This window comes from Jaculus jaculus, chromosome 2 (genome assembly GCF_020740685.1).
Source record: "Jaculus jaculus isolate mJacJac1 chromosome 2, mJacJac1.mat.Y.cur, whole genome shotgun sequence".
Lineage (NCBI taxonomy): Eukaryota > Metazoa > Chordata > Mammalia > Rodentia > Dipodidae > Jaculus > Jaculus jaculus.
The window spans coordinates 9,612,183-9,638,754 of NC_059103.1; the positions used below are offsets into that span (position 1 = coordinate 9,612,183).

Sequence of the window (26,572 nt, forward strand, 5' to 3'; positions counted from 1 at the left end):
ACTCATCCTGATCTTTTTGGTTTGGAAGTCCCGAGCCTGCCTTCTGGAATAACTCATTCAATACACACTGCTTGTTTCCCCCGTTTGCATCCTCTACAGATCTTGGTTGTGACAGGGTCTTACTAGGTAGCCCAGGGTAGCCTCAAATTCTGTCCTCCTGTCTCTCCCTCCATGGTGCAGGGGTCACAGGTATGCATCACCATACTCAGTTTGTCTCCCAGTCTTCTTTACTCCAGAAAGTGTCCTCTCAGGCTGGAGGGATGGCTTAGTGGTTAAGGTGTTTGCCTACAAAGCCAAAGGACCTAGATTCAATTCCCTAGGACCCACATTACCCAGATGCACAAGAGGTTGCACACATCTGGAGTTTGTTTGCAGTGGCTAGAGGCCCTGGCACACCCATTCATTCATTCTCTCTCTTTCTCTCTCTGTCCCTCTTTCTCGGTCAAATAAATAAAACTAGAATATTAAAAAAAAAAATAAAAGTATCCTCTCCCATGTCTCCCATGGCCCTCATTCCAGTAAAGTGTCTTTTATTCTGCCTGTTACTTCCGGGTCTGGTCTTCTCTGCCCTTCCCTTACTTTTACTCTTTTTTTTTTTAAATTTTTTTTGTTCTTTTTTATTTATTTATTTGAGAGTGACAGAGAGAGAGAGAGAGAGGCAAATAGACAGAGAGAGAGAGAATGGGCATGCCAGGGCCTCCAGCCACTGCAAACGAACTCCAGACACGTGCGCCCCCTTGTGCATCTGGCTAACGTGGGTCCTGGGGAATCAAGCCCCGAACCGGGGTCCTCAGGCTTCACAGGCAAGCGCTTAACCGCTAAGCCATCTCTCCAGCCCACTTTTACTCTCTTGCTTGTCCTCAGTAACAGGGACAGTCCATGCCGTCCTTAACCCCTTTATCTTCAAATATTGAAAGAGAAAGAGTGAACAGAATTTTTTTCTCCTTGGCCCAATCTGGCCTCGAGTGAGAGGGCAGGCAGCAGGAAGACGCAGTGGGCCTTGGCCATGAAAACATAGGCCTGTAACCCTAGCACTTAGAAGGCTGAGACAGGAGGATGGAAAGTTCCAGGCCAGCCTAGGCTATATGGCAAGGCCTTTGTCTCAAAACAGCAAACATAGGGCTGGAGAGATGACCTGGCGGTAAAGGTGCTTGCCTGCGAAGCCTAAGGACCCAGGTTCAATTCCCCAGTAACCACGTAAGCCAGATGCACAAGGTGGCGCATGAATCTGGAGTTTGCTGTGGCTAGAGACCCTGGTGTGCCCATTCTATCTGTCTTTTCTTTTTCTTTTCAAGGTAGGGTCAGTCTCTAGCTCAGGCTGATCTGGAATTCAGTCTCAGTGTGGTCTTGAACTCACAGTGATCTTCCTACCTCTGCCTCCCGAGTGCTGGGATTAAAGGCCTGTGCCACCATGTAAATCTTTTTTTTTTTTTTTTTAAAGTAAACATAAGCCCAGAAATATGCACTGGGACAGGGGTTCACCAAGAGGCCCAGAAAGGACCTCTCTGGATGCTAAGGAAGCAGTGGGTGGGGACGGCCGGATTGGGCCGAGTCTCCAAGAAGGACCAGAGAGCTGTAGGATTCCAGATCATTCTCCCCCTGCCCTCCTTGCTCCACCCTCTCCTGAGGTCAATATGTGCCCCAAACCTAGAAAGCGGCCCCCTGGACTCGCCACTGTCCTAGCTGTCTCCCTGTCCCGCCTTCCGGCCTCCCGCCCCGCGCCAGTCCCCACGCCCACACACCAGGGCTGCCTCATCTGGCACTGATTATCCCGCCGGCGGCTGCTGCTGCTGCTGCTGCTGCTGCTGCTGCTGGACTCAGCTGCTGCCTCCAGCACTGCCCCCAACCATGCTGCCTGCTGCCCCAGCCTCTCTCCTGGGGCCCTTCCTTACAGCTTGGGTGCTGCCACTCCTGCTGCCTCTTGCCCAGGGCCAGACCCCCAACTATACCAGGTAGGTGTCACATGGTTCCAGAGAGCTCTGACTCCTTAGGGGGTCCATGCCTGTGGGTCTCATCATATAGGCCCTTCTGGTAGTTTCTCCCAACAATTCGCATCTCTCCCTTCTGCACTTCTCAAGTCTTCTCTGTCTGCTGACCAAGGCAGCCGTGTGTCGCCTCCATCCTCACCCCACTTTTCCTCTTCTGGACTTCGAAGTTACCCCCTTCATCCAGACCCCTGGCCCCCCATGGAGCTTGATGGGACAGCCCAGACCCTGAACTTGCCTGGTAGCTGACATCTGAATTCCAAGAAGGAATGAGACATTGTGGGGGAAGGGGGGAGGGGGAAGCAGCAATCAGAGGCAGATACTGGTTCTTAGATGGAATCAGGAGCTGTGCCAAGGTAGGAACCCCATCTCTAGGTCCAACTGGAGGGCCACTGCTTCTGCTCCCCTCATCTCTCCCCCTCCTCCCCCTCACGGCCTCGTGGCTAGTCCACATCTGGAAGTAGTTAGGCGGCTCCTGTCCCTGACTTGCCAGGCAGGGTGAAGTGGGAGAGAGAAAGCAAGGGGGGGGGGGGGCGGCTGAGGAGGATTCCGGGAATTCCTGTTGGGGTGGGGGTGGAGTCTCTAGGGGTTGGAGGGATGGGATGGCCCCCGTTGCTGGATCCCACTTTTTCACAACCCTCTTCAGGCCTCTTTGACACTCAACTCCCCAACCCTATGCAATGAGGCTTCCCCAGGGTCCGCCGCCCTCACGGCCTTGGGGCTTCCCTTCCTCATGACCCCCAGCTCTTCAGTCCTCCCTGTATCTGCCTGACCTTCTCTCTGCCCTCCAGACCCGTGTTCCTGTGTGGAGGGGATGTGACTGGGGAGTCGGGTTACGTGGCAAGTGAGGGTTTTCCTAACCTCTACCCTCCCAGTAAGGAGTGCATCTGGACAATAACGGTGAGAAGGCCCTTGTGCTCATTGTCCCTTCACTGTCACTCAGGCAAAGGTCTGACAGCTAAGGGACATCCTTCCCAGCAGAGATCACCTTCGCAGTGGTCCCTGAGGACACTGGTGTCTGTAGTAAAATGCTCAGAGCCCTATTTATTCCTGCATGGCGCTACTGGGAATGGAACCTTAGGCCTTAGGCTAGGCAAGAGCGCCATCATTTCCATCACTGAGTTACACCCCCAGCCCTTTAAAAAACTTTTGTTTTCCAAGCCAGGAATGGCAGAGCACGCCTTTAATCCCAGCAGTCTGGGAGGCAGAGGTAGGAGGATCACCATGAGTTCCAGGCCAGCCTGAGAGTACATAATGAATTTCAGGACAGGCTGGGCTACAGCAAAACCCTACCTTAAAAACTTTAAAAAATTATTTTTCATGAATATGTATGGTAATGTACATTTGTGTGTGTGTGTTCATATGCATGTTCATTTATGTATGGAGGCCAGAGATTGACACCAGGTAACTCCCTCAATTGTTCTCAAATTCATTTACTAAAACAGGGACCCTTACTTGGCCACAGAGCTTTGCCAATGCGGGCAAGTGTAGCTAGCCAGCTGGCTCCCTCACCTGGCCCCAGTCTTCGGTCTCCATCTCCCAGACCCTTGAGATTATGGTGGGCTGCTACACCCAGCTGGCATTTATGGGACTCTGGGGATCCAAATTCAGATCCTCACACTTGCTTTAGCATGTCCCCATTTACTTACATCCTCATTATCCACCCCCACTCTTTTTATTTTTTACTGAGTAACATCTCGATCACACTCTTTTCATTTTTGATACGGGTGTCTCATTAAGTTGCCCAAGTAGACAGCTTAAGGCCCTTCTGCCTCAGCCTCCCTGGGATGACAGGCATGTGCCATCACTCCTGGTTCTGAGCTTGTTTTGTTGAGATAGGGTTTCATTATGTAGCCCAGGCTGGTCTTGAACTTGAGGCCCCTTAAAGTGCTGGGATTGCTGGTGTGGGCCACCATGCCCAGCCTGATGTCCCATGTCCCCACTGTCAGGTCCCTGAGGGCCAGACGGTGTCCCTCTCCTTCCGAGTTTTCGACCTGGAGCTGCACCCCTCCTGCCGGTACGATGCTCTGGAGGTCTTTGCTGGGTCGGGAACCTCAGGCCAGCGGCTAGGACGCTTCTGTGGGACGTTCCGCCCTGCACCTGTAGTTGCCCCTGGCAACCAGGTGACCTTGAGGATGACTGCAGATGAGGGAACCGGAGGAAGAGGCTTCCTGCTCTGGTACAGCGGGAGGGCCACCTCGGGCACCGGTGAGCCTCCCTGGACTCCCTGCCTTCCCCTCTCCTGGCCCGCCCCTGCGCAGGTCCCCACCCGGCCCTAACCTTGATACCCTTCCACCGCCACCACCATCCAGATGATCCCTAAGAGTTAGGCTCACCATGACTCCCTTTCCCCTCACTAACTGCCCCTTCAGTCCCTCCTCCCCATCTTCTCTCCCCTTCCCGCTCCCACCCACCCCTCTTCCAGGGCCCCCCCCAGGTGCGAGGCGGAAGTGGGTCATGGACCCGCGGGTGGAATGGGCGGCCTGGGGTTACTGGGACGGTGAGTAACTGCCCGCCCCCCTCTGCAATCGAGCTCCTCTGATGGGCACAAGGGGGCGTCCCCAGGCTGGGGGGACTAGGTTCCCCCCCACCGCTTGGAGCCCCCTAACACCCAGCCCTGGGCTCCCGATTGCGGTCCCATCATCCCACCCGATGGCATAAGTCTTTCTGGAAATGTTTGAGGCCGGGGCTTCCCCCAAGGGGAAGGCCCCCTGCTAAGGGGACTTCTGCCAGACTGGGCCCGGGAGATGGGATTTCTTGGGGAAGAGGCGAGGTGTGGCCGAGGGTCCGGGAGGGGCCAGAAGGGAGCAATTCAAACTGTTCCTCTCCCTCTCCCCGCAAGCCCTGAGCCCCCGCTCCTCCCAACCCCTTCTCTGCTAACCCGGCCCCCTTCTTGTCCCCTCATCTTGAGACCCAGACATCCGGGTTGCATGCCCAGCTTCCAGTCTAGATCTCTCCTTGAGCTGACGGAGGGTCTCCCGGACACTGCCCTCCACCCCGCCCCTCTCTCCCCTTCCCAGAGCACCAGTTCTGTGGGGGGCGGCTGGAGAAGGCACAGGGAACCCTGACCACACCCAACTGGCCAGAATCGGATTATCCACCGGGTATCAGCTGTTCTTGGCACATCATCGCACCCCCAAACCAGGTATCACCCCTCTGCCCAGGCTGCCCACCTCAGGGGGGGCTGGGAAAGGAGGAAAGATGACCCCCAGGGTGGGGTGGGGGGGTGTTCCTCCAAAAGCATGCAGCTAGTTTTGAAAGATTTATTGAATATCCTTTGTATCCTGAGTCCTGAGTTTCTCCTGGTGTGGATCAAAAAGCAGACACAAAAGCTGTCTGCAGCAGAGAAAATAAAGTCTAGTTGTGCAACTATGACCGAACTTGGGAGAGCGAGGTACATAGTCAGTGCCGAAATGACATATGTGCTGTGCCGTTTGGGTGGGGCTCCGTCCCCTGAGAAACGAGATTCCCCCGCAGGGTGTGTGTGATCACAGGGATTGTGGTGCCATCGCACTCAGCAGGAAGCCAGCATCCCCCCCCCCACCGTCTAGGTAGGGTAGGGTGCTGGGCATGGTCCACCTGTCCTGTTATGTAGCCACTGCCACCGCCAGGTGATCGCGCTGACCTTTGGGAAGTTCGACGTGGAGCCGGACACCTACTGCCGCTATGACTCCGTCAGCGTGTTCGACGGAGCTGTGAACGATGACTCCAAGAGACTGGGGAAATTCTGCGGGGACAAGGCCCCAGGGTGAGGGGGCGCGCCCTGGGCTGGCAGCAGAGGGGTTAACTGCATCTTTGCAGGGGCTTGCAAAGGCCCTGTGAAGTTTGAGGGAGAGGGGCTTAGCTGGCCAGGCAGGGTCAAAGCAGTGGGCTGAGCCAGTAGAGGAGAAAGGAAAGAAAGAAAGACAAGGTTTGGGGCTGGAGAGATGGCCTAGCAGTTAAGGCGCTTGCCTGTGAAATCTACAGACCCAGGTTGGATTTCCCCAGAACCCATGTAAGCCAGATGCACATGGTGTCGCATGCATCAGGAGTTCTTCTGCAGTGGCCAGAGGCCCTGGCATGCCCAATCTCTCTGTTTGCCCCCCTCTCTCATAAATAAATACATACATAAATAATAAATTAATAAAAAGACAAGGTTGGGCCTGGTGTGCCTAGCACTCAGGAAGCAGAGGTAGGAGGATTGCTGTGAGTTGGAGGCCAGCCTGAGACTACTTAGAGAATTCCAGTCAGCCTGGGGTAGAGTGAGACCCTACCTCAAAAAAAATTTTTTTAAAAACACAGAAAAACAGAAGCTAAGTTTTGGGGCTTGTTTTGGGGTTCACAGACCCAGAGGCATGTATATCAGGAAACTAGTGTGGGTGACTGACCCAGGGGCAGAAGTCAAAGAGCAGCATCAGAGCTTGCTTTGGTGCCGCCCCCAATGCCCCTCCATTCTCTGCAGCCCCATCTCCTCTGAGGGCAATGAGCTCCTGGTCCAGTTCGTCTCTGACCTCAGTGTTACCGCGGACGGCTTCTCAGCCACCTACAGGACCCTGCCACGGGGCACCACGGAAAAAGAAGCAGCCCCGAGCCCAAAAGAGGACACCAAGCCCAGTCCTCCATCCCGCAGCCCTAGCCCTAAGCCGGGACCTGGGCCCAAAATCAAACCACCTGCCAAAGCCAAGCCCCAACCTGTGGAAAAGGTAGAGGCCTCTGTAGACACCCAGGCAACTCCAGTTGACCTTGGTGAGTCTGGGAAAGCTGGAGGGGGAGTTTACTAAAAAGCAAAAACTTTTCTCAGTTCACTTGTTCATGCAACACTCACTGGTGCCCTCTTCCTGATAATGGTTGGAACTGGCTGCTAGGAAGCAAAGCTGGGTGGAGCTATGCAAGAGTTCCCACCAACAAGGCTGTTGAAGATGGGGCTGGCTCACTGGTAGACATTTATCTAGAATCCCCCGGTGAGGGGCTGGGGCGTGGCTCAGTGGTAGAGCTCCTGCCTAGAATCCCCCAGTGAGGGGCTGGGGTGTGGCTCAGTGGTAGAGCTCCTGCCTAGAATCCCCCAGTGAGGGGCTGGGACCGTGGCTCAGTGGTAGAGCTCCTGCCTAGAATCCCCCAGTGAGGGGCTGGGGTGTGGCTCAGTGGTAGAGCTCCTGCCTAGAATCCCCCAGTGAGGGGCTGGGGTGTGGCTCAGTGGTAGAGCTCCTGCCTAGAATCCCCCAGTGAGGGGCTGGGACCGTGGCTCAGTGGTAGAGCCCCTGCCTAGAATCCCCCAGTGAGGGGCTGGGGCGTGGCTCAGTGGTAGAGCTCCTGCCTAGACTCCCCCCCCCCCCCACAGTAAGGGGCTGGGGGCCTGGCTCAGAGGTAGAGGGCGTGCCTAGCATTCACAAAGCCCTGAGTTCCATAGCCAGGACTGCAAATACACAAATAAATACATAAATAAGCAAGACATTATGAGGAAAACAGTCCTATTTGCTCAGTAGGCCACCCATCATAAATAACATCTCCCTCCTAGATGTACCCAGTGTCCCTTGCCCAAAGCAATACCGGAGAACAGGCACCCTGCAGAGCAACTTTTGTGCCAGTAATCTGGGTAAGAATGACCGTGCCCCTCCCCTGCCCTTCCATCTGCTCTGTCCCCTCCCCAACCCCGCCCTCGCCTCCTGGCTGCTCACCTTCTACCCACATCCTTCCGCAGTGGTGACTGGAACAGTGAAGTCCATGGTTCGGGGTCCAGGAGAGGGCCTCACCGTCACGGTCAGTCTCTCTGGTGTATACAAAACTGGAGGACTGGACCTGCCTTCCTCACCAACTGACACATCCCTGAAGTTTTACGTGCCCTGCAGGCAGATGCCCCCCATGAAGAAAGGTAACAGGAATGGAAAATGGTGTGTGTGGGGAGGTTAGATGGTCCCTGAGCCACACTAAAGTGATGAAGGTATAGATTCTGAGCAAGGTGCCTTCACATGGTCTCAGTAAAGTGAGTTCTCCATCCTACCCTCCCTCCTTCTTCCCCAGGAGCCAAATATCTGCTGATGGGTCAGGTGGAAGCAAACAGAGGCCCGGTCCTTCCTCCAGATAGCTTCACAGTTCTCTACAGACCCAACCAGGACCAGATCCTCAACAATTTAAGCAAGAGGAAGTGCCCCTCCCAGCCCGCACCAGCTGCCTGAGATCAGGCCAGCACAACTGTAGATCCTTGGCTACTTTTCTTATCCAAATAAATGTTTCTTAACTGAGGAAGGGGTTTTATCTTTATTTCTATGGCTTAGGTGCCCATTTGGGGGATTAAAAATATGTATTTTATTTTTAGTTATTTATTTGAGAGAAAGAAGGAGAGACAGAGAAGCAGATAGAGAATAGGCGCACCAGGGCCTCCAGCCACTGCAAACAAACTCCAGATGCGCGCACCATCTTATGCATCTGATTTACATGGGTACTGGGGAATCGAACCTAGGTCCTTTAGCTTTGCAGGCAAGCACCTTAACTGCTAAGCCATCTCTCCAGCCCCTCCCCCATTTGGGGGATTTTATTCTTACTTATTTATTTGAGAGCAACACATAGAGAAAGAGGCAGACAGAGAGAAAGAGAGAGAATGGGCACACCAGGGCCTCCAACCACAGCAAACAAACTCCAGGCACATGTGCCCTCTTGTGCATCTGGCTTAAGTGGATCCTAGGGAATTGAGCCTCCAACCTGGGTCCTGAGGCTTCACAGGTAAGTGCTTAACCGCTAAGCCATCTCTCCAGCCCCATTTGGGGGGATTTTAAATTTGGGGCTTGCATGTGTGATGTGTATGCATGTATGCATGTGTGTATGGAGGTAAGAGGTTGATGTTAGAGGTCTTTCTCACTCACTCTACATACACTTTATCCTTTTTCAAAATTAATTTTTTTTTAATTTTAGAGAAAGAGCAAGGGAGAGAGAGAATTGGCATGCCAGGGCCTCAGCCACTGGAATTGCATTCCAGACACTTGTGCTACATAGTGGGAATGTGAAATCTTGTGCTTGCCTCACGTTTGTGCGTCTGCCTTATGTGGGATCTGGAGAGTCGAATGTGGGTCCTTAGGTTTTGCAGACAAGTGCCTTAACCACTAAGCCTTCTATCTAGCCCTCCTTTTTATTTATTTATTGTTATTTATTTATTTTATTTTATTGAGGTAGGGGCTCCCTCTAGGCCAGGCTGACCTGGAATTCACTATGTAGTCTCAGGCTGGCCTAGAACTCATAGTGATCCTCCTACCTCAGCTTCCCCAGTGCTGGGATAATTAAAGGCCATGAACCACCATGCCTGGCTACCACCTTATTCTTTTGAAACCAGGTCCCTTGCTGAATTTAGAGCTGATTCAGCTAGACCAGCTAGCAAGTGAGTCCAAAGGCTTCCCTGTCTCTACCTCCCCAGCATTGTGATTTCAGGCACACTCTGCTACTCCTGGCATTTTTATATGGGTTCTAGGTATCCAAACTCAGTTCCGCATGCTTGTGTGACAAGTATAGTGTCCTCTGAGTAGTTTCTACAGATACTGAGAATAAAAATTTAAGAATCTGGGTCTTGTGACATGAGTTGGCAGTTAAAGGAGCTTGCTTCCAGAGCCTGCTGGCCAGGGCTCAATTCCCCCGTACCCTTGGGAAGCCAGATGCAAAGTAGCTCATGCATGTGTGATTCCAACATGTATGTGACCCTGAGAAGTGCAGCCAGGAAAATCCAAGCTCACAACCAGCTAGTGTGACGTGACTCATAATCTGGCACTTTGCCTGCGAGAAGAGACCCTGCCTTAAAAAAAAAAAAAAAAAAAAGTTTATTTATTTATTTATTTTTAATTTTTTTTCAAGGTAGGGTCTCGCTTTAGCTCCGGCTGACCTGGAATTTACTATGTTGTTTCAGGGTGGCCTTGAACTCATGGTTATACTCATAGCTCTGCCTCCCGAGTGCTGGAATTAAAGGCAAGTGCCATCATGCCCAGCTAAAAAATAGATTTATTTATGTATTTTCAAGCAAGAGATGGGGCAGAAAGAGAGAGGGAGGGAGGGAGGGAAGAAGAGTGCTCCAGGGCCTTCTGCTACTACAAATGAACTCCAGATGCATGCACCACTTTGTTCATCTGGCTTTATGTGAGTAATGGGGAATCTTGTGAACTGGTACCTTGGACCACTGAGTCATATCCTTAGCCCAAAAGACCCTTTCTTAAAGAAGGTGGAGCAACAGCTGGGTGTGGTGGTGCACACCTTGAATCCAGCACTGGGGAAACAGTGGACAGGAAGATCGCCATGAGTTTGAGGCCATCCTGTAAATTCTAGGTCAGCCTGGGATAGTCTGAGACCCTACCACACCAAAATATGGGCTGGAAAGATGGCTTAGTGGTCAAGGTGCTTGCCTGAAAAGCCAAGGGACCCGGGTTCAATTCTCCAGTACCCATGTAAGCCAGATGCACACAGTGGCACATGTGTCTGCAGTCCATTTGTAGTGGCTGAAGGCCCTGGCATGCCCATTCTCTCTCTTTCTCTCAAATGAATGAATAAAAATATTTTTTAAAATTAAATTAGCTGGGCGTGGTGGCACATGCTTTTAATCCCAGCACTTGGGAGGCAGAAGTAGGAGGATTGCCATGAGTTCAAGGCCACCCTGAGACTACATAGTGGATTCCAGGTCAGCCTGAGCTAGAGTGAGACCTGAAAAAAACAAAACAAAACAAAAAATCAAGGTGGAGTACAGATATCTCAAAGTTGTCCTCTGACCTCCACACACACGCTGTGGCAATGTGCCAATACACAAGCACATGTGCACACACAAAACAGTAAGTAAACATTTAAAATATGTAGTTGGGCTGGAGAGATGGCTCGGCAGTTAAAGGCACTTGCTTGCAAAGCTTGCAGGCCCAGATTCAATTCCTTCATATCCACATAAAGCCAGATGCACAAAGTGGCATTTGTAGTGTCAAGAGGCCCTGGCATGCTGATAGTCATGTTCTAAGTAAATAAATTAATATATATATGGCAGGAAAGATTGCTCAGTGGTTAAGGCACTTGCCTGCAAAGCCCAAGGACCCAGGTCTGATTTCCCAGTGCAGTGTCCACACAAGTCCAGATGCATAAGATGGCACATGTATCTGGAGTTCATTTTTCAGTCCTAGAGGACCTGGTGCACCCATTCTCTCAATCTGCTTATTTCTCTCTCTTTCTCTCAAATAAATAAATAAAATATTATATATGGGCTATACAGATGGCTTAGCAGTTAAGGTGCTTGTCTGCGAAGCCTAAGGACCCACGTTCGACTCTCCAGATCCCAGGTAAGCCAGACACACAAAGGTGAGGCAAGTACAAGGTCACACATGCCCACTAGGCGGCTCAAGTGTCTGCAGTTCAATTGCAGTGGCTGAGACCCTGGCATGCCAATTCTCTCTCTCTCATAAAAATAAATATTTTTTAAAGAAATGGATATAGGCCTAGTGAGATGGCTTAGCAGTTAAGGTGCTTGCCTGCAAAGCCTAATGACCCAGGTTCGATTCCACAGTATCCATGTAAGCCAAATGCACAGGTGGTACATGTGTCTGGAGTTTGTCTGCAGTGGCTGGAGGCCCTGGTGTGCCCGTTCTCATTCTTTGTCTCTCTTTCTTTTTACAAATAAATTATTATTATTTTTTGTTTATTTATTATTTATTTATTTATTTGAGAACGACAGAGAGAGTGAAGAGGCACATAAGGGCCTCCAGCCACTGCAAACAAACTCCAAATGCATGCACCCCCTGTGCATCTGTCTAACGTGGGTTCTGGGGAATTGAGCCTTGAACCGGGGTCCTTAGGCTTCACAGGCAAGTGCTTAACTGCTATGCCATCTCTCCAGACCCAATAATTAACTTTTTTAAAAGTCTGTACAGGGTCTGGAGAGATGGCTTAGTGGTTAAGTGCTTGCCTGTGAAGCCTAAGGACTCAGGTTCAATTCTCCAGTTCCCACATAAGCCGTATGCACAATGGTGACACATGAATCTGTAGTTCATTTGCAGTGGCTGGAGGCCCTAGAGTGCCCATTCTCTCTCTCTCACTTTCTTTCCCTCTCTGTGCCTCTATTAAATAAATAAATAAAGAATCTTGCCAGGCATGGTGGCACTCGCCTTTAATCCCAGCACCCAGGAGGCAGAGGTAAAAGGATTGCCCTGAGTTTGAGGTCACCCTGAGACTCCATAGCGAATTCCAGGTCAGCCTGGGCTAGAGTGAGACCCTACCTCAAAAAAAAACAAAAAAAGAAAAATTAAAAAAAAAAATAAATAAAAGGCTGTGCGTTGAGCTGGGAAGATCACTCAGCAGTTAAAGGCACTTGTTTACAAAGCCTGCCAGTTTGGGTTCCATTCCCCAGTACCCATGTAAAGCCAGATACGCAAAGTGGCTTGTGCATCTAGAGTTCATTTGGAGTGGCAAAAGGCCCTGCTGTGCTCATTCTCTCTCTTTCTCCCAGAAAATAAATAAAAATCTTTGAAGAAAAAAAGAGTATTGGGGTTGAAGAGACGGCTCAGCAGTTAAAATGCTTGCCTGCAAAGTCTAATCACCTGGGTTTGATTCCCCAGTACCCAGGTAAAGTTAGATGCACCAAGTGGCACATTTATCTGGAGGTTGTTTGCAGTAGCTAGAGGCCTTGGCATGTCTTGTATCTCTCTGCTTGCAAATAAATAAATAAATAACTTAAAATTTTTAACTTATTTTAAATTTAAAACAAATTAAGAAAAAATACTGAGGAAATGGATTAGCAATTAAGGCATTTGCCTGCAAAGCCTGAGGACCCCAGTTCAATTCCCCAGAACCCACATAAGCCAGATGTGCAAGGGGGCACACACATCTGCAAAGAGTGGCTGGAGGCCCTGGTGCATCCATTTTCTTTCTCTTTGCATTTTCCTCTCGCTCTCTCTTTCAAGTAAATCAATCAATAATTTATTTATTTGTTTAAAATTTTTTATGAGCAAGAGCAAAAGAGAGAGAGAATGAGAATTGGTGTGCCAAGGCCTCCAGCCACTGCAGAAGAATTCTAGAGCACCATGTATGACCTTACACTTGTGTCACCTTGTGCATCTGGCTTACATGGGACCTAGGGAGTTGAACAACTCCTTAAGGCTTCTCAGGCAAGTGCCTTAACCACTAAGCTATCTTTCCAGCCCTAGTTTTTTTTTTTTTAAGGATATAAGTTAGTTCCTCCTTTTCTCAAAACTCTCCCCTCTAGTGGGAGGCAGAGTAGGAGGATTGCTGTGAGTTTGAGGCCACCCTGAGATTACATAGTGAATTCCAGGTCACCCTGAGCTAGAATGAGACCCTACCTTGAAAAAACAAAAACAGAAGTCAAGCAAACAAATAAAACCTTTCCCCTTGACTCTCAGTGCTCTGCATCTCTCCTCATTGTCCATTATTGTCTCCTTTGTTCCTTAATTTTCAAATTTCAGTTTGTCCAAATGTCCATTTTTTTTTTATTGGTGTAGGTATTATGTATGTGTGGATGCATGTATGCCAACAGTGTGTGTGTGTGTATGGGCATGTGTGAGTGCCAAGCTGTGTGGAGACCAGAAGACAGCCCCCGGGTTTTAGTCCTCGCCTTCCACCTTGAGACAGGGTCTCCCTCGTTTTCTGGGGGTGAACACCAGATTAGCTGGCCTGCTTCACCTCCCATTGACACAGGGAAACAAGGATCACAGACGTGTGTGTGTGTGTCAGTCTGGATTTACATGGGTTCTGGGGATCCAAACTCCACGGTGCTGAACCACTAAGCCATCTCCCCAGGCTTTCCCCCTTTTAGCACTATCATTGTTGTGACACAGGTTCTCCCTGTGGCCCAAGCTGCATTCAGCAGCGTTCAGGAAATTCTCTCTCTGCCTCTCATCTCACTGACTGTCAGGGTCCTAGTATCGGAATTACAGAATACCGCTACAACTTCCAGCTTTTTAAAAATTTATTTATTTATTTAGGTTTTTTGAGGTAGGGTTTTTTGTTTTTTTTTTTAATTTTTTTTTGTTCATTTTTTATTTATTTATTTGAGAACGACAGACACAGAGAGAAAGACAGATAGAGGGAGAGAGAGAATGGGAGCGCCAGGGCCTCCAGCCACTGCAAACGAACTCCAGACGCGTGCGCCCCCTTGTGCATCTGGCTAATGTGGGACCTGGGGAACCGAGCCTCGAACCGGGGTCCTTAGGCTTCACAGGCAAGCACTTAACCGCTAAGCCATCTCTCCAGCCCTGAGGTAGGGTTTTTAAGGTAGGGTCTCACTCTAGCCCAGGCTGACATGGAATTCACTGTGGAATCTCAGGTTGGCCTCGAACTCATGGCAGTCCCCCTACCTCAGCCTCCTGCGTACTGGGATTAAAGGCGTGCGCCACCACGCCCGGCAACTTCCAGCTTTTAATAATTTTATTTTTAGTTTTTTTTTTTTAATTTATTTATTTGAGAGCGACAGACACAGAGAGAAAGACAGATAGAGGGAGAGAGAGAGAATGGGCGCGCCAGGGCTTCCAGCCTCTGCAAACGAACTCCAGACGCGTGCGCCCCCTTGTGCATCTGGCTAACGTGCGTCCTGGGGAACCGAGCCTCGAACCGGCGTCCTTAGGCTTCACAGGCAAGCGCTTAACCGCTACACCATCTCTCCAGCCCAATAATTTTATTTTTAGTTTTTACTTTTAGAGACAGCAGGGGGTTGGGGGAATGGGCGCACCAGGGCTTCCAGCTCCTACCAGACACATGCCAACTTGTGCATCTGGCTCACGTTGGTTCTCGGAAATCGAACCTGGGTCCTTTGGCTTTGTAGGTAAGCGCTTTAACCGCTAAGGCATCTCTCCAGCTCCGCCTCCCCCACCCCCAACTTTCTAGGCTATTTCTTCATGTATAAAACAGAACTGAAGCTGCGAGGGATTGCTATGAGAGTTTGGTGAGTCCTTTATTTATTTGATAGAAAAAGGCAGAGAGAGAGAAAGCGAGCAGCACGGCCTCCGGCCACTGCAAAACTCCAGATGCATGGACCACCTTGCGCATCTGGCTTTACTTGGGTCCTGGGGAATCGAACCGAGGTCCTTTGACTTTGCAGGTAAGTGCCTTAACCACTAAACAATCTGTCAAGTACCCCCCCCACCTTGTTTTTCCAGTGCAGCCAAGGCTGGTCTCGAACCTGAGATCTTTCTGTGTCATCCTACTGAATTTTTTGTGCATATGTGAGTGCTTTCCCGGAACTGCGCAGCAAGGGAAGACGGGGGAGGAGATGAATGCTGGAAATTAATCCAATGATAAGAGCAGTCTTGGGTTGGGGGGAAGAAGGGAGGTACCAGGAACAAAGCCTAGCTCGTAGCTCGGCCCGCCTCTCCGAGTTACTTTGCAGCTCCATCCGGCCAATCCCCAGGCCCCAGAAGGAAAAGGCGGCTGTTTGCTCTTTAAGCGCGCCAATCAGCGTGAACGTGGCCGGAAATGGTGCCATCCTGACCAATGAGAGAAGCCGTACGGCGGAAGAGCGGTAAAGAACTCGCGGGAAGATGGCGTCCTTGCCCCGGCCACAAGCTGACTGGCAGATACTTTGAGCGCAAGGTGATTATCCCGGCACGAGGGGCCGTTCGGGGACCGAAGGCTGCCAGGTCGGAGGCTGAGGTGACGGGAGGGTCGGAGACACCAGGCGGGAGGAAGAGAAGCGGGGTAGGTCCGAGACAAGGGGCGGGAGCCCGGAAACGCCCGGGGAGGGGGCGTGTCCTGAAGGGGGCGGGGCTGGCGCTCCCGAAGCCCCGGATGGGAGCCTTGAGGCGGGCCGGTGTGGCGAGGTGGGCGTGACCAGCGAGGTGAGGCTTGGAGGCGGGGCCTGGAGGGGCCGGGGCCGGGCTGGACGCGGCGAGGGCTTCGGGAAGCCAGGCCTGGGGGGGGGTGGGGCGGTGGGGGTCCGTGGGAACCGCATCGCGCGGGCTTCCGAGACCGCGGAGACATCAGTCCAGGCCCTGCCCACGACCTCATCCTCTCGTCCTCACCCTCGCGCCCCGCACACCTAGACTCCAGGCCCTGTCCCCTGAGCTCTGCTCTCGGATGTCCGAACGCCCGGAGCCTGCATGCGCCGTGGGGCGCCCCAGGACCAGGAGCCGGTGGGTCCCGGGGCTCCTGGCCGGGGATCCCGGGGCGCCCCACCTGCTTCTTCAGGACCCGTTGTCCCGGTGCTCGTCTTTCCTCCGGATCTAGTGTTCAGGGCGGATCACAGGAGCGGACCCCGGCAGCTGCTGACCCTCTACAACCCCACGGGAACCGCGCTTCGCTTCCGAGGTGAGGCAGTGGGCGCCTCGTGCTAGGGATCTGAAGGCAGAGGTTATTGGGGATGCTGTGTGGGCCCGCGGAACCAGACAAGAGAAGGGACAGGATGCTCAGTCTTGGGTCAGGAAGAATCCGATCCGTCTCTGGGGTCGGCCGCACAGAGGCCTACAGGGGACCCACCATGGGCAAGACTTGTCTAGGATCTTTATGTATCTTTTCTTTCCTTATTTCTTCCTCTTTTAAGAAAATATTTTAAGCCGGGCGTGGTGGCGCACGCCATAAGTGCCAGCACTCGAGGCAGAAGTAGGAGGGTCGCTGAGAGTTCGAAGCCACCCTGAAACTACATAGTGAATTCCAGGTCAGCCTGGACTAGAGTGAGACCCTACCTCGAAAAACAAAAAAATTAATTGAGAGAGAGCACGAGAGAGGCAGATAGAGTAATGAAAGGGTGTACCAGGGCCTCCAGCCACTGCAAAGGAACTCCAGACATAAGTGCCACCTTGTGCATCTGGCTTACCTGCTTCCTGAGGAATTGAACCTGGATCTTTTTTTTTTTTCTGAGGTAGGGTCTCTCTCTGGTCCAGGCTGACCTGGAATTCACTATGGAGTCTCAGGGTGGCTTTGAACTCTCGGCAATCCTCCTACCTCTGCCTCTCAAGTGCTGGGATTAATGAACCTGGGTCTTTAGGCTTCGCAGGCAATCGTTAATCGCTAAGCCATCTCAACAGCCTTGTGTGTGTGTGTGTGTATGATTTTTCAAGGTAGGGTCTCACTCTAGCTCAGGCCCACAGGCTGACCTGGAATTCACTGTGTAGTCTCAGGGTGGCCTCAAACTCACAGTGATCCTTTAGTGCTGGGACTAAAGGCATGTGTTACCACACTCCACTTTTTATTTCTTATTATTTATTTATTTATTTTCTTGAGGCAGAGTCTCACTGTAGCCCAGGTTGATATGGAACTTCTACTCAGCTTCCCAACTACTGGGATTATAAACATGAGCTACCACATCTCTTAAATTTTTTTTTTTTAGGCTTTTAAAAATTTATTTACTTATTTGCAAGCAGAGAGAGACAGAGAGATTGAAGAGAGAGACAGATAGAGAATGGGCACACCAGGGCCTCTAGCCACTGCAAACAAACTCACCCCCTTGTGCATCTGGCTTACATGGGTCCTGGAGAATCGAACCAGGGTCCTTTGGCTTTGCAGGCAAATGCCTTAACTGCTAAGCCGTCTCTCCAGCTCTTAAATTTTATTATTATCAACTTCCATGATAGTATAAATTCTATTTTTAATCATCCCCCATAACCTTTGCTTGTTCCTCTCTTCCTGTCATTGAACCCCTTCTTTCCAGCTTGTCCATCTTCTCCCTTGATGTGTGTGTGTGTGTGTCTGTCCCACTGAATCTTATTAGAGTGTTGCTTGCGTGAGCCATGGGTGGGGAGTTACTTACCAGAGCACATGCAACTTACCAGTGGAGACATCATCGAAGAAGCTAGCTTCCCTTCCCCTTGTTGTGTTTCTCTACCCCACAGTTCTGTGCACAGCACCTGCCAAATACACGGTGTTTGACGCAGAAGGCTACGTGAAGCCTCAGTCTTGCGTGGATATGTGAGTGGGGAACGTGGGGAGGCTGGGGGAAGCCAGCCATCTCTGCCACCTTTTGTCTTTGGTCTGAGACTTTGTCTTCTTTAAGCCTCTGTCTGTGTCACTAAGAAAAAGGCTTCTAGAAAGGACACCTGCATTTACTTGGATATTTCCTCTCCTTTACTTCCCCCTAATGGGCCAGTGTGATTCGACATGTGGCCCCCATTCCCAGCCATTATGACATCCAGGACCGATTCCGCATTGAGCTGTCTGAAGAGGGGGCTGAGGGCCGAGTGGTGGGACGCAAAGACATCACCTCCGTTCTCCGTGCTCCGGCTTACCCTCTTGAGCTTCAGGGACAGCCCGAGTCAACACCCAACCCAGGGCCTCCTGTGTGGACAGCACCACCCCCAACCAGACATTTCCAGGAAAGTAAGTTGAGTGGACTTTTTTTTGTAGTACTGCGAATTGACCTCAGACCTAACATAGAGCAGGTGAGAACACTGCGACTGAGCTATATCCCCAGCCCTGAGGCGAGTGCTTTGTGTGTGCGTGTGCATGTTCATGTACGAGTGCACATGCATGTAGAAACCATAGGGCAGCCTTGGCGTGGCTTAGTTCCTCAGGAACTCAGTCCATCTATTTTTATTTTTATTTTTTTAATTTTTTTTTTTTTTTTTTGGTAGGGTTTCAATGTAGCTCAGGCTGACCTGGAATTCAGTGGTAGTCTCAGGGTGGCCTCGAACCCACAGTGATCCTCCTACCTCTGCCTCCTGAGTGCTGGGATTAAAGGTGTGTGCCACCACGCTGGCTATTTTTTTATTTATTTGACAGAGAAAGAGGAAGGGGGAAAGAGAGAGCATGGACATGGCAGTGCTCCAGCCTCTGCCAACGAACTCCAGATGCATGTTCCCCTTTGTGCATCTGGCTTATGTGGGTCCTAGGGAATTGAACCTGGGTTCTTTGGCTTTGCAGACAAATGTCTTAACTGCTAAGCCATACCTCCAGGCCTCCCCCCCCCCCTTTTTTTTTTGAATGAGGGTCTCACTCTAGCCCAAGCTGACCTGGAATTCATTATGCAGTCTCAGAGTGGCCTTGAACTCATGGCAATCCTCTTACCTCTACCTCCCAAGTGCTGGGAATAAAGGCGTGCACTACTGTGCCTGACTTGTCCACTTCATTTGTGACAGAATCCTTCACTGTCCTGGAACTTGCCAAGTAGGCTAAACTTTTTTTTTTTTTTTTAATTTGCAAGAGGATGAAAGAGAGGGAGAAAATGGGTGTGCTATGGCTTCTAGCTGTTGCAGACGAACTCCAGATGCATGTGCCACTTCGTGCATCTGGCTTTACATGGGTACTGGGGAATCATACCTGTGTCTTTAGGCTTTGCAGGCAAGTGCCAAAAATGCTTAGCCATTTTTCTAGCCCTTTTTCTATTACTTATTTATTTTATTTGTATACAGAGAGAGAGGGAGAAAGAGAAAATGAGCTCACCAGGGCCTCTAGCTAATGCAAATGAACTCCAGATGCATGTATCACTTTATGCACCAGGCTTTACATGGGTACTGGGCATGGTGGCGCACACCTCTAATCCCAGCACTCAGGAGGCAGAGGTAGGAGGATCACTGTGAGGTCAAGGCCATCCTGAGACTACAAAGTGAATTCCAGGTCAGCCTGGGTTAGAGGAGAGACTACCTCGGAAAAACAAGGAAAAGCCAGGCGAGGTGGTGCATGCCTTAAAACCAAAACCAAACAAACAAAGTAGATCCATCTTCCATTGTCGCCCTGTTCCCTGGGGACCTTAGGCTGGGTACGAGGTGGGGCTGCAGTGCTGATGTCCTCTGCTTTGCAGGCGCCCCTCCTCAGCTGGCCACCAGCTCCTTCCTCCTCTTCGTGCTGGCCGGCATCACCTCTGTGGCCTTCCTGCTGCTGCCGCTGCAGGATGAACTCGGCAGCCAGCTGCCTCAAGTCCTGCACGTCTCCCTGGGACAGAAGCTGGTGGCAGCCTACGTCTTAGGTGAGTACAGTAGTGGATTATGGAAGCCAGAGAAAGGGCAGCAGGGGACAGGAAAGGAGGACTCATGTGTGGACTCCCTCTTTTTTTTTTTCCTCAACCCCTAGGCCTCCTCACCATGGTGTTCCTCCGGCCCTGAGCTCAGCCCATTCCATCTTCCCCTCCTGGGCAGGGACCTGCGAGACTCACTGTGATGCTTGTACCTTGCCCAGCATTCTCTCCTCTTTCCACCCAACCTCCCCTCAAGGAAAACACCCAGGGATTTGTACTCATTTTCCAAGTTGGATACAATACATTTTTAAAGTCAGAATGAGAGCTATTGGGTGCTTTGTCCCTGTCCTCTCACCTCTTCCTTGATGCTCAGACGCTTCCTGTTCTTCCAGCTCCCATGCTCAGGGGAGCCAGGGAGATGGGGCAGTGAAGAATGAGTGGCAACTTAAAGACCTGGCTTTGCAAAAAAAGTGTGATCAGGAGTTCACGGTCATTCTTAACTACTAACAAGTCTGAGGCCTGCCAGGGCTCCCTGAGGCTCCTTATCTCAAGCAAAAACAAACAACAACAACAAAAAATGTGACCTCAAGCAGGTCATTTAGTCTGAGTACTTTAGCATGTACCTTTAAAATATGTACAAGTTGATGCTCAGGCTGACCTTGAGTTTATTTATTTATTGTTTGTTTTGAGGTAGGGTTTCACTCCAGTCCAGGCTGACCTGGAATTCACTATGTAATCTCAGGTGGCCTCGAACTCACCGTGATCCTACCTCTGCCTCCCAAGTGCTGGGGTCAAAGGTGTGTGCTACTACGCTCAGGCTCAGCTTGTTTATTTATTTGAGAGAGAGAGAGAGAATGGGCATACTAGGGCCTTCAGCCGCTGCAAATGAACACAAGATGCATGTGCCATCTTGTGCATCTGGCTTACACGGGTCCTGAGGAATCAAACCTGGGTCCTTCGGCTTTGCAGGCAAGTGCCTTAGCCACTAAGCTATATCTCCAGCCCCTTTTTAAATTTTTTATTTTTGTGATGGTGGGGATAGAACTGAAGGCCTTGTGTATACCCTAAGTTGATTCCTAAGACCTCTTTAAACCAGGCCTGGTGCTGTAGGCCTTTGATCCAGCTACTCTGGAAGCTGAGGCAGAAGGATCACAACATTCAGGTGTATCTGGCTGGCAGAGTGAGTTCCAGGCCAGCCTGTGCAACTTGGTGAGACCCTGCCTCCAAAAAAATGTAAAGAGGGGCTGGAGGGATGGCTTAGCTGTTAAAGTCACTTGACTGAAAAGCTAAAGGACCCAGGTTCAGTTCCCCAGGACCCACGTAAACCAGATGTACAAGGTGGCCCATGCGTCTGGAGTTTTTTTGTAGCAGCTGCAGGTCCTGGCATGCTTATTCATTCTCTCCCTTTCTCTAATAAATAGGTTTAAAAGAAAAAGTAAAGAGAGGGCTGGAGAGAAGGTTTAGAGGTTAAGATGCTTGCCTGCAATGCCTCACGACCCATGTTTGACTCTTCTGATCCCATGTATTCCAGACATACAAGGTAACACAAGTGTGCAAGGTCACATGTATTCAGGATAGCATCTGGAGTTTGATTCCAGTGGCCGTAGGCCCTAGTGTGCCAGTTAACTTCCCCCCATTAAAAAAAAGAATAAAAAGCTAGTATGGGAGGCACACATTCAAAAAAGAAAAAGAGAGCAGGATAGACGGCCCAATAGATAAGAACACCTGCTGCAAGCTTGAGGGCCCAAGACCACCTGAATCTGATTCCCTAAGCCCTGTGTAAATAGCTGGGCATGGCTGCACACTTCTGTAGTCTCAGTCCTGCAGGGAACAGAGACTGGAGAATCCATGGTGCTTGCAAAAAACCACAGCTCTGGCTGGGCATAGTGGCGTACGTCTTTAATCCCAGCACTTGGGAGGCAGAGGTAGGAGGATCGCCATGAGTTCGAGGCCACCCTGAGACTATATAGTGAATTCCAGGTCAGTCTGAGCTAGAGTGAGACCCAACGTCGAAAAACAAAACAAAACAAAAAACAGCTCTGCTCAGTGAAACGCCTCAAGGAAATACATAGATGAGTGACAGAGGAAAGACATTCTCTCCTGGCCTCCATGTGCCTGCAAGTGCATCTGCACATACACCTGAGTACATCACACCACACATGCAACACATGCAAAAATAAATAAATGAGGGCTGGAGAATTGGCTTACCCATTAAGGCGCTTGCCTGCAAAGCCAGAGGACCTTGGTTCGATTCCCCAGGACCCATGTAAGCCAGATGCACGAGGTGACACATACATCTGGAGTTTGTTCGCAGTGGCTGGAAGCCCTGGCACAACCATTCTCTTTCTCTAAGCTGCTTTCTCTCTCTCAAATAAATAAATAAAAATATTAAATAAATAAATGAAAAAAAGGGCTGGGAATGTGACTTAGTGGTAGAGTGCTTTCCTAGTGTGGACAAGGGCTTAGGTTCAAAACTGAAAAAAGGTTGCAGAGATGGCTTAGTGGTTAAGGTGCTTGCCTGTGAAGCCTAAGGAGCCATATTCCATCTCTCTCCAGATCCCCCATGAGCCAGACATGCTAAGGGGAGGTAAACACAAGTTCATACATGCCCACTAGGTGGCGCAAGTGTCTGGAGTTCTGTTGCAATGGCTGAGGCCTTGGTGTGCCAACTTTCTCTTGTCTCCCACTCTCTCTAAAAAATAAATTTAAAAAATTAAAGTAAAAACGGGAAAAAAGAAAAAAAAGATTCCCCCTTAGAACTATGGGCATATCTCAGTGGTAGAACCCATTTCTAGAAGCTTGAGACCCTGGGTTTCATCCCTAGCACCATAAAGATTTAAGAGAATCCTCCTCAAGGTCTAAACTAGAGTCCTAACCCTCATCCAGTGTACATAACCTAAAAACTGGCTTTGTGGTCCTTTATTTGTTTGCTCTTTTTATTTTGCGACATGATTTTAGCCTTCAGAGTAGCTGGGATTACCTACTTTGTGCTGCTGTTTTTATTTTTATATTTGTAATATTTTATTTATTTATTTATTGGAGACAGTGGACATAGATAGAATGGGCGCTCCAGGGCCTCCAGCCACTGCAAATGAACTCCAGATGCATGTGCCACCTTGTGCATCTGGCTTACGTTGGTCCTGGGGAATTGAACCTGAATCCTTAAACTTCACAGGCAAGTGCCTTTACTGTCAAGCCATCTCTCCAGCTTGTTTTTATTTATTTATTTATTTTTGTTTTTTTTTTTCAAGGTACGGTCTTGTCCTAGCCCAGGCTGACCTGGAATTCACTAAGTCATCTCAGAGTGGCCTCAAACTCATGGCAACCCTCCTACCTCTGCCTCTGGAGTGCTGGGATTAAAGGCATGCATCACCATGCCTGGCTGTTTTTTGTGGTTTTTTTTGGCATAGGGTCTCACTCTAGCCCAGGCTGACCTGTAATTCACTTCGTAGTCTCAGGGTGACCAAAAAGTCAACAGTCCTACCTCTGCCTCTGGAGTGGTGGGATTAAAGGCATGTGCCACTATTGCACCTTTTGGCTCATTTGGCCTGGCTGGCCAAATATAAGGCTTGCAGTATACACTGTTGAGTATCTACACTGGTGATTTCTCTCTCTCCCATTGAACTGCATGCAGAATGGCTTCTTCCAGCTTTCTGTCAGCTGGTCTACATGGAGGAGTTCCAGCAGGATTTTTCAGTGGCCTTCCAGCCCAAGTATATGGCCTCTGCAGCAATAGGGTCTTACCATCGATACCTGGTGGGACTCCAAGGGCCTTGGCAATGGCCTATAATGTTTTGGGGGCATCAGGGACTTCCCTGGCCAACAACTCACTGAAAGTTATCCCAACCCTGGCACTGAAAATTTTTCTAGCAACAATCTATTGCTCCTGAGTGTTCCATTGCCCAAAAAAGTAGGTTTCCATGACTTATTTATATCCTCTTAGATTTTGATTAGCCCTCCCTCCACCTTTCCTTTCCTCAATCTCTTCCACTGACTTCACTTTAGGCCTTTTCACCCCCATTAACCTATTCATCTACATACATACATACATACATACATACATACATACATACGTACATACATAAAGTAAAATTTTTTTATTTATTTATGTGAGAGAGAGGAAGAGGCAGAAAGAGATGGAGAGAATGGGTCCTCCAGGGCCTTACCTCTAGCTGCTGCAAACAAACTCCAGACGCATGCACCACCTTGTGCATCTGTCTCACATGAGTCCTGGGGAGTTGAACTTGGGTCCTTTGGCTTTGCAGGCAAGCACCTTAACTGCTGAGCCATCTCTCCAGCAATCCTCAGATCTCTGCTCCTCCAAGGGCCAGGGTTTCAGACGTCATGTGTGGCCCAACTGCTGACGTGGGTGCTGGACTTCCAGGCCTCCTCATAGCCTCATGCTTGCACAGGAAGTGTTCTTAACCACTGAGCAATCTCTCCAGTGCCCCCCTTCTATTTTTCTGACTTCTTTTTCTTTTGGTTGCTGGGGATTGAACCTAGGGACTCATGCATATGAAGCAAGCACCCTACCACTGACGTATGTCCTCAGGGCTTTTTTAACCCCTCCTTTACCATCCACGATGCAATATTGATGAGCCCAATATTGTGCAGGTCTTGAGCAGGTAACAGCAGCTGCCGTGCGTCATGAGTGCCTGTTTGGAGGGGAGCATCGCAAAGCGCTCCCTGCCATGTTCTGTCTCTTACATTCTTTCTGCCCCATGGTCCTCGGTGTTCCCCGAGTCTCGGAGGGTGACAGATCTCACTCAGCACCGAGCACTCAACAGTTGCTTCTTCTCAGAATACTGATGAGTGTTGAGTCTCCCTAGTGGCAACTGCCATGTGCAAAGAGAAGCTTCTCTGACCAAAGATGGGAGCAACACGTATTAAGAGGGCAATTTGAGGGGCACAGCATATCCATTTTGGCTACTGGTTTTGTTCTTATTTATTTATTTTTTGAGGGAGGGTCTCACTCTGGCTCAGGCTGACCTACCTGGAATTCACTCTGTGGTCTCAGGGTGGCTTTGAACTCTTGGTGGTCCTCCTACCTCTGCTTCCCAAGTACTGGGATTAAAGGTGTGCGCCACCATGCCCGGCTTATATTTATTTTATTTTTTCTCAATTTTTATTAAGATCTTCCATGATTATAAAAAATATCCCATGGTAATACCCTCCCTTCCCCCATTATTAAAATTTTTTTAGAGAGAGAGACAGAGAATTGGCCTCAGCTACTGCAGTGGAACTCCAGACATTTGCACCACCTAGTGAGCTGTGTGACCCTGAGCTTGTCTCACCTTTGTGCATCTGGCTTACATGGGATCTGGAGAGTTGAACATGGGCCCTTAGGCTTAGGCTTTAGAGGCAAGCACCTTTACCACTAAGCCATCTCTCCAGCCCTAGTGATTTTTTTTTTAATTTTTATTAACATTTTCCATGATTATAAAATATATCCCATGGTAATTCCCTCCCTCCCCACCCCCACACTTTCCCATTTGAAATTCCATTCTCCATCATATTACCTCCCCATTATGATTTTTTTTTTTTTCTTGAGGTGGGGTCTCACTCTGGCCAGGCTGACCTGGAATTAATTATGTAGTCTCAAGGTAGGCAATCCTCCTACCTCTGCCCTCCGAGTGCTGGGATTAAAGTACTGGTACCATGCCCGGCCAGCCCTACTTTTTTTTTTTATTAACAACTTTCATGATTGTAAACAATATCCCATGGTAATGCCCTCCCTCCCCCAACTTTCCCCTTTGAAACTCTCCATCATATCCCCTCCTCCTCTCAATCAGTCTCTCTTTTATTTTAATGTCATCATCTTTTCCTCCTCTTTTGATGGTCTTGTGTAGGTAGTGTTAGGCACTGTGAGGACATGGATATCCAGGTCATTTTGTGTCTGGAGGAGCACGTTGTAAGGAGTCCTACCCTTCCTTTGCTCTTACATTCTTTCCGACACCTCTTCTGCAATGGGCCCTGAGTCTTGGAAGGTATGATAGAGATATTTCAGTGCTGAGCACTCGGGTCACTTCTTCCCAGCACCATGATGCCTTCTGAGTCACCCCAAGGTTGCTGCTATCTGAAAAGAGAAGCTTCTCTAACCAAAAGTGAGAGTAGCATTAATATATAGGTGTGAACATTAAGAGAAGTGAAGTCCTACTATTTTTATTTTGTCTCTACTTTTAGACTTTAACTCCAGACTGGAAAGATGGCTTAGCAGTTAAGGTGCTCGCCTGCAAAGCCTGAGGACCTGAGTTTGATTCCCCAGTTCCCATGTAAAGCCAGATGCACAAGGTGGTGCAAGTGTCTGGAGTTCATTTGCAGTGGCATGCCCATTCTCTTTCTCTCTCTTTCTCATTCTCTCAAATAAGTTAAAAATATAAAAAGACTAAATCCCATGGATCACAATTCCCAAGGTGCCTCACAAGATTTTACTGACAAGAAATTACTCCACCCTAATCAGATGGGAAAAACTAAGACAGACAGACAGACAGACAGACACACACACACACACACACACACACACACACACACACAAACACGATCCTCAGAGGGCAGCCTCTAGCCCACCTCTGTCTTTTAGATGCAGGAGGGTGGGGACAAGGGAATATGGGGAGCAAATGATACCAGACAGATTGTTGCTTGGGGACCAAGAATCAACAAGATAATGTTAGCCAGACTCAGTCTGTTGCGCTGATGGAAGGTTATCAGTTTACCCAGCTTGGTTGTGAGCATTTTGGGGCTTCTTGATGACATATGAGTCCTGTCTCCCCCA

General features: G+C 49.8%; 2 protein-coding genes across 3 annotated transcripts; both read left to right on the forward strand.

Moving 5' to 3' along the window:
* Positions 1-1,719: 1,719 nt before the first annotated feature.
* Positions 1,720-8,204, forward strand: Pcolce (procollagen C-endopeptidase enhancer). Its single transcript, XM_004666210.2, has 9 exons — positions 1,720-1,952; positions 2,777-2,885; positions 3,935-4,193; positions 5,006-5,130; positions 5,597-5,733; positions 6,427-6,710; positions 7,480-7,557; positions 7,663-7,833; positions 7,983-8,204. Exons 1-9 carry the CDS (start codon positions 1,849-1,851, stop codon positions 8,135-8,137), a joined length of 1,422 nt encoding a protein of 473 aa, XP_004666267.1. The 5' UTR covers positions 1,720-1,848; the 3' UTR covers positions 8,138-8,204.
* A 7,233-nt stretch (positions 8,205-15,437) lies between these two features.
* On the forward strand, positions 15,438-20,119 carry Mospd3 (motile sperm domain containing 3). 2 transcript variants are annotated; one of them, XM_045143414.1, is made up of 7 exons: positions 15,463-15,509; positions 15,959-16,017; positions 16,083-16,223; positions 17,744-17,819; positions 17,998-18,227; positions 19,648-19,812; positions 19,917-20,119. In XM_045143414.1, exons 2-7 carry the CDS (start codon positions 15,993-15,995, stop codon positions 19,946-19,948), a joined length of 669 nt encoding a protein of 222 aa, XP_044999349.1. In that variant the 5' UTR covers positions 15,463-15,509; positions 15,959-15,992; the 3' UTR covers positions 19,949-20,119. The 2 variants fall into 2 exon arrangements, with proteins under 2 accessions (XP_004673129.1, XP_044999349.1); XM_004673072.2 differs by having other exon boundaries at positions 15,438-15,509; positions 15,959-16,223.
* Positions 20,120-26,572: the final 6,453 nt, after the last annotated feature.

Bases quoted from the DNA above. Each gene is read 5' to 3' on its own strand.
- Mospd3 (XM_004673072.2), top strand. From the start codon at position 16,016: ATGCGCCGTGGGGCGCCCCAGGACCAGGAGCCGGTGGGTCCCGGGGCT. The intron at 18,228-19,647 runs GTAAGTTGAGTG...TCTGCTTTGCAG, and splicing joins AACCAGACATTTCCAGGAAA to GCGCCCCTCCTCAGCTGGCC. The intron at 19,813-19,916 runs GTGAGTACAGTA...CTCAACCCCTAG, and splicing joins GGTGGCAGCCTACGTCTTAG to GCCTCCTCACCATGGTGTTC.
- Pcolce (XM_004666210.2), top strand. From the start codon at position 1,849: ATGCTGCCTGCTGCCCCAGCCTCTCTCCTGGGGCCCTTCCTTACAGCT. The intron at 5,131-5,596 runs GTATCACCCCTC...TGCCACCGCCAG, and splicing joins TCATCGCACCCCCAAACCAG to GTGATCGCGCTGACCTTTGG. The intron at 7,558-7,662 runs GTAAGAATGACC...ATCCTTCCGCAG, and splicing joins CTTTTGTGCCAGTAATCTGG to TGGTGACTGGAACAGTGAAG.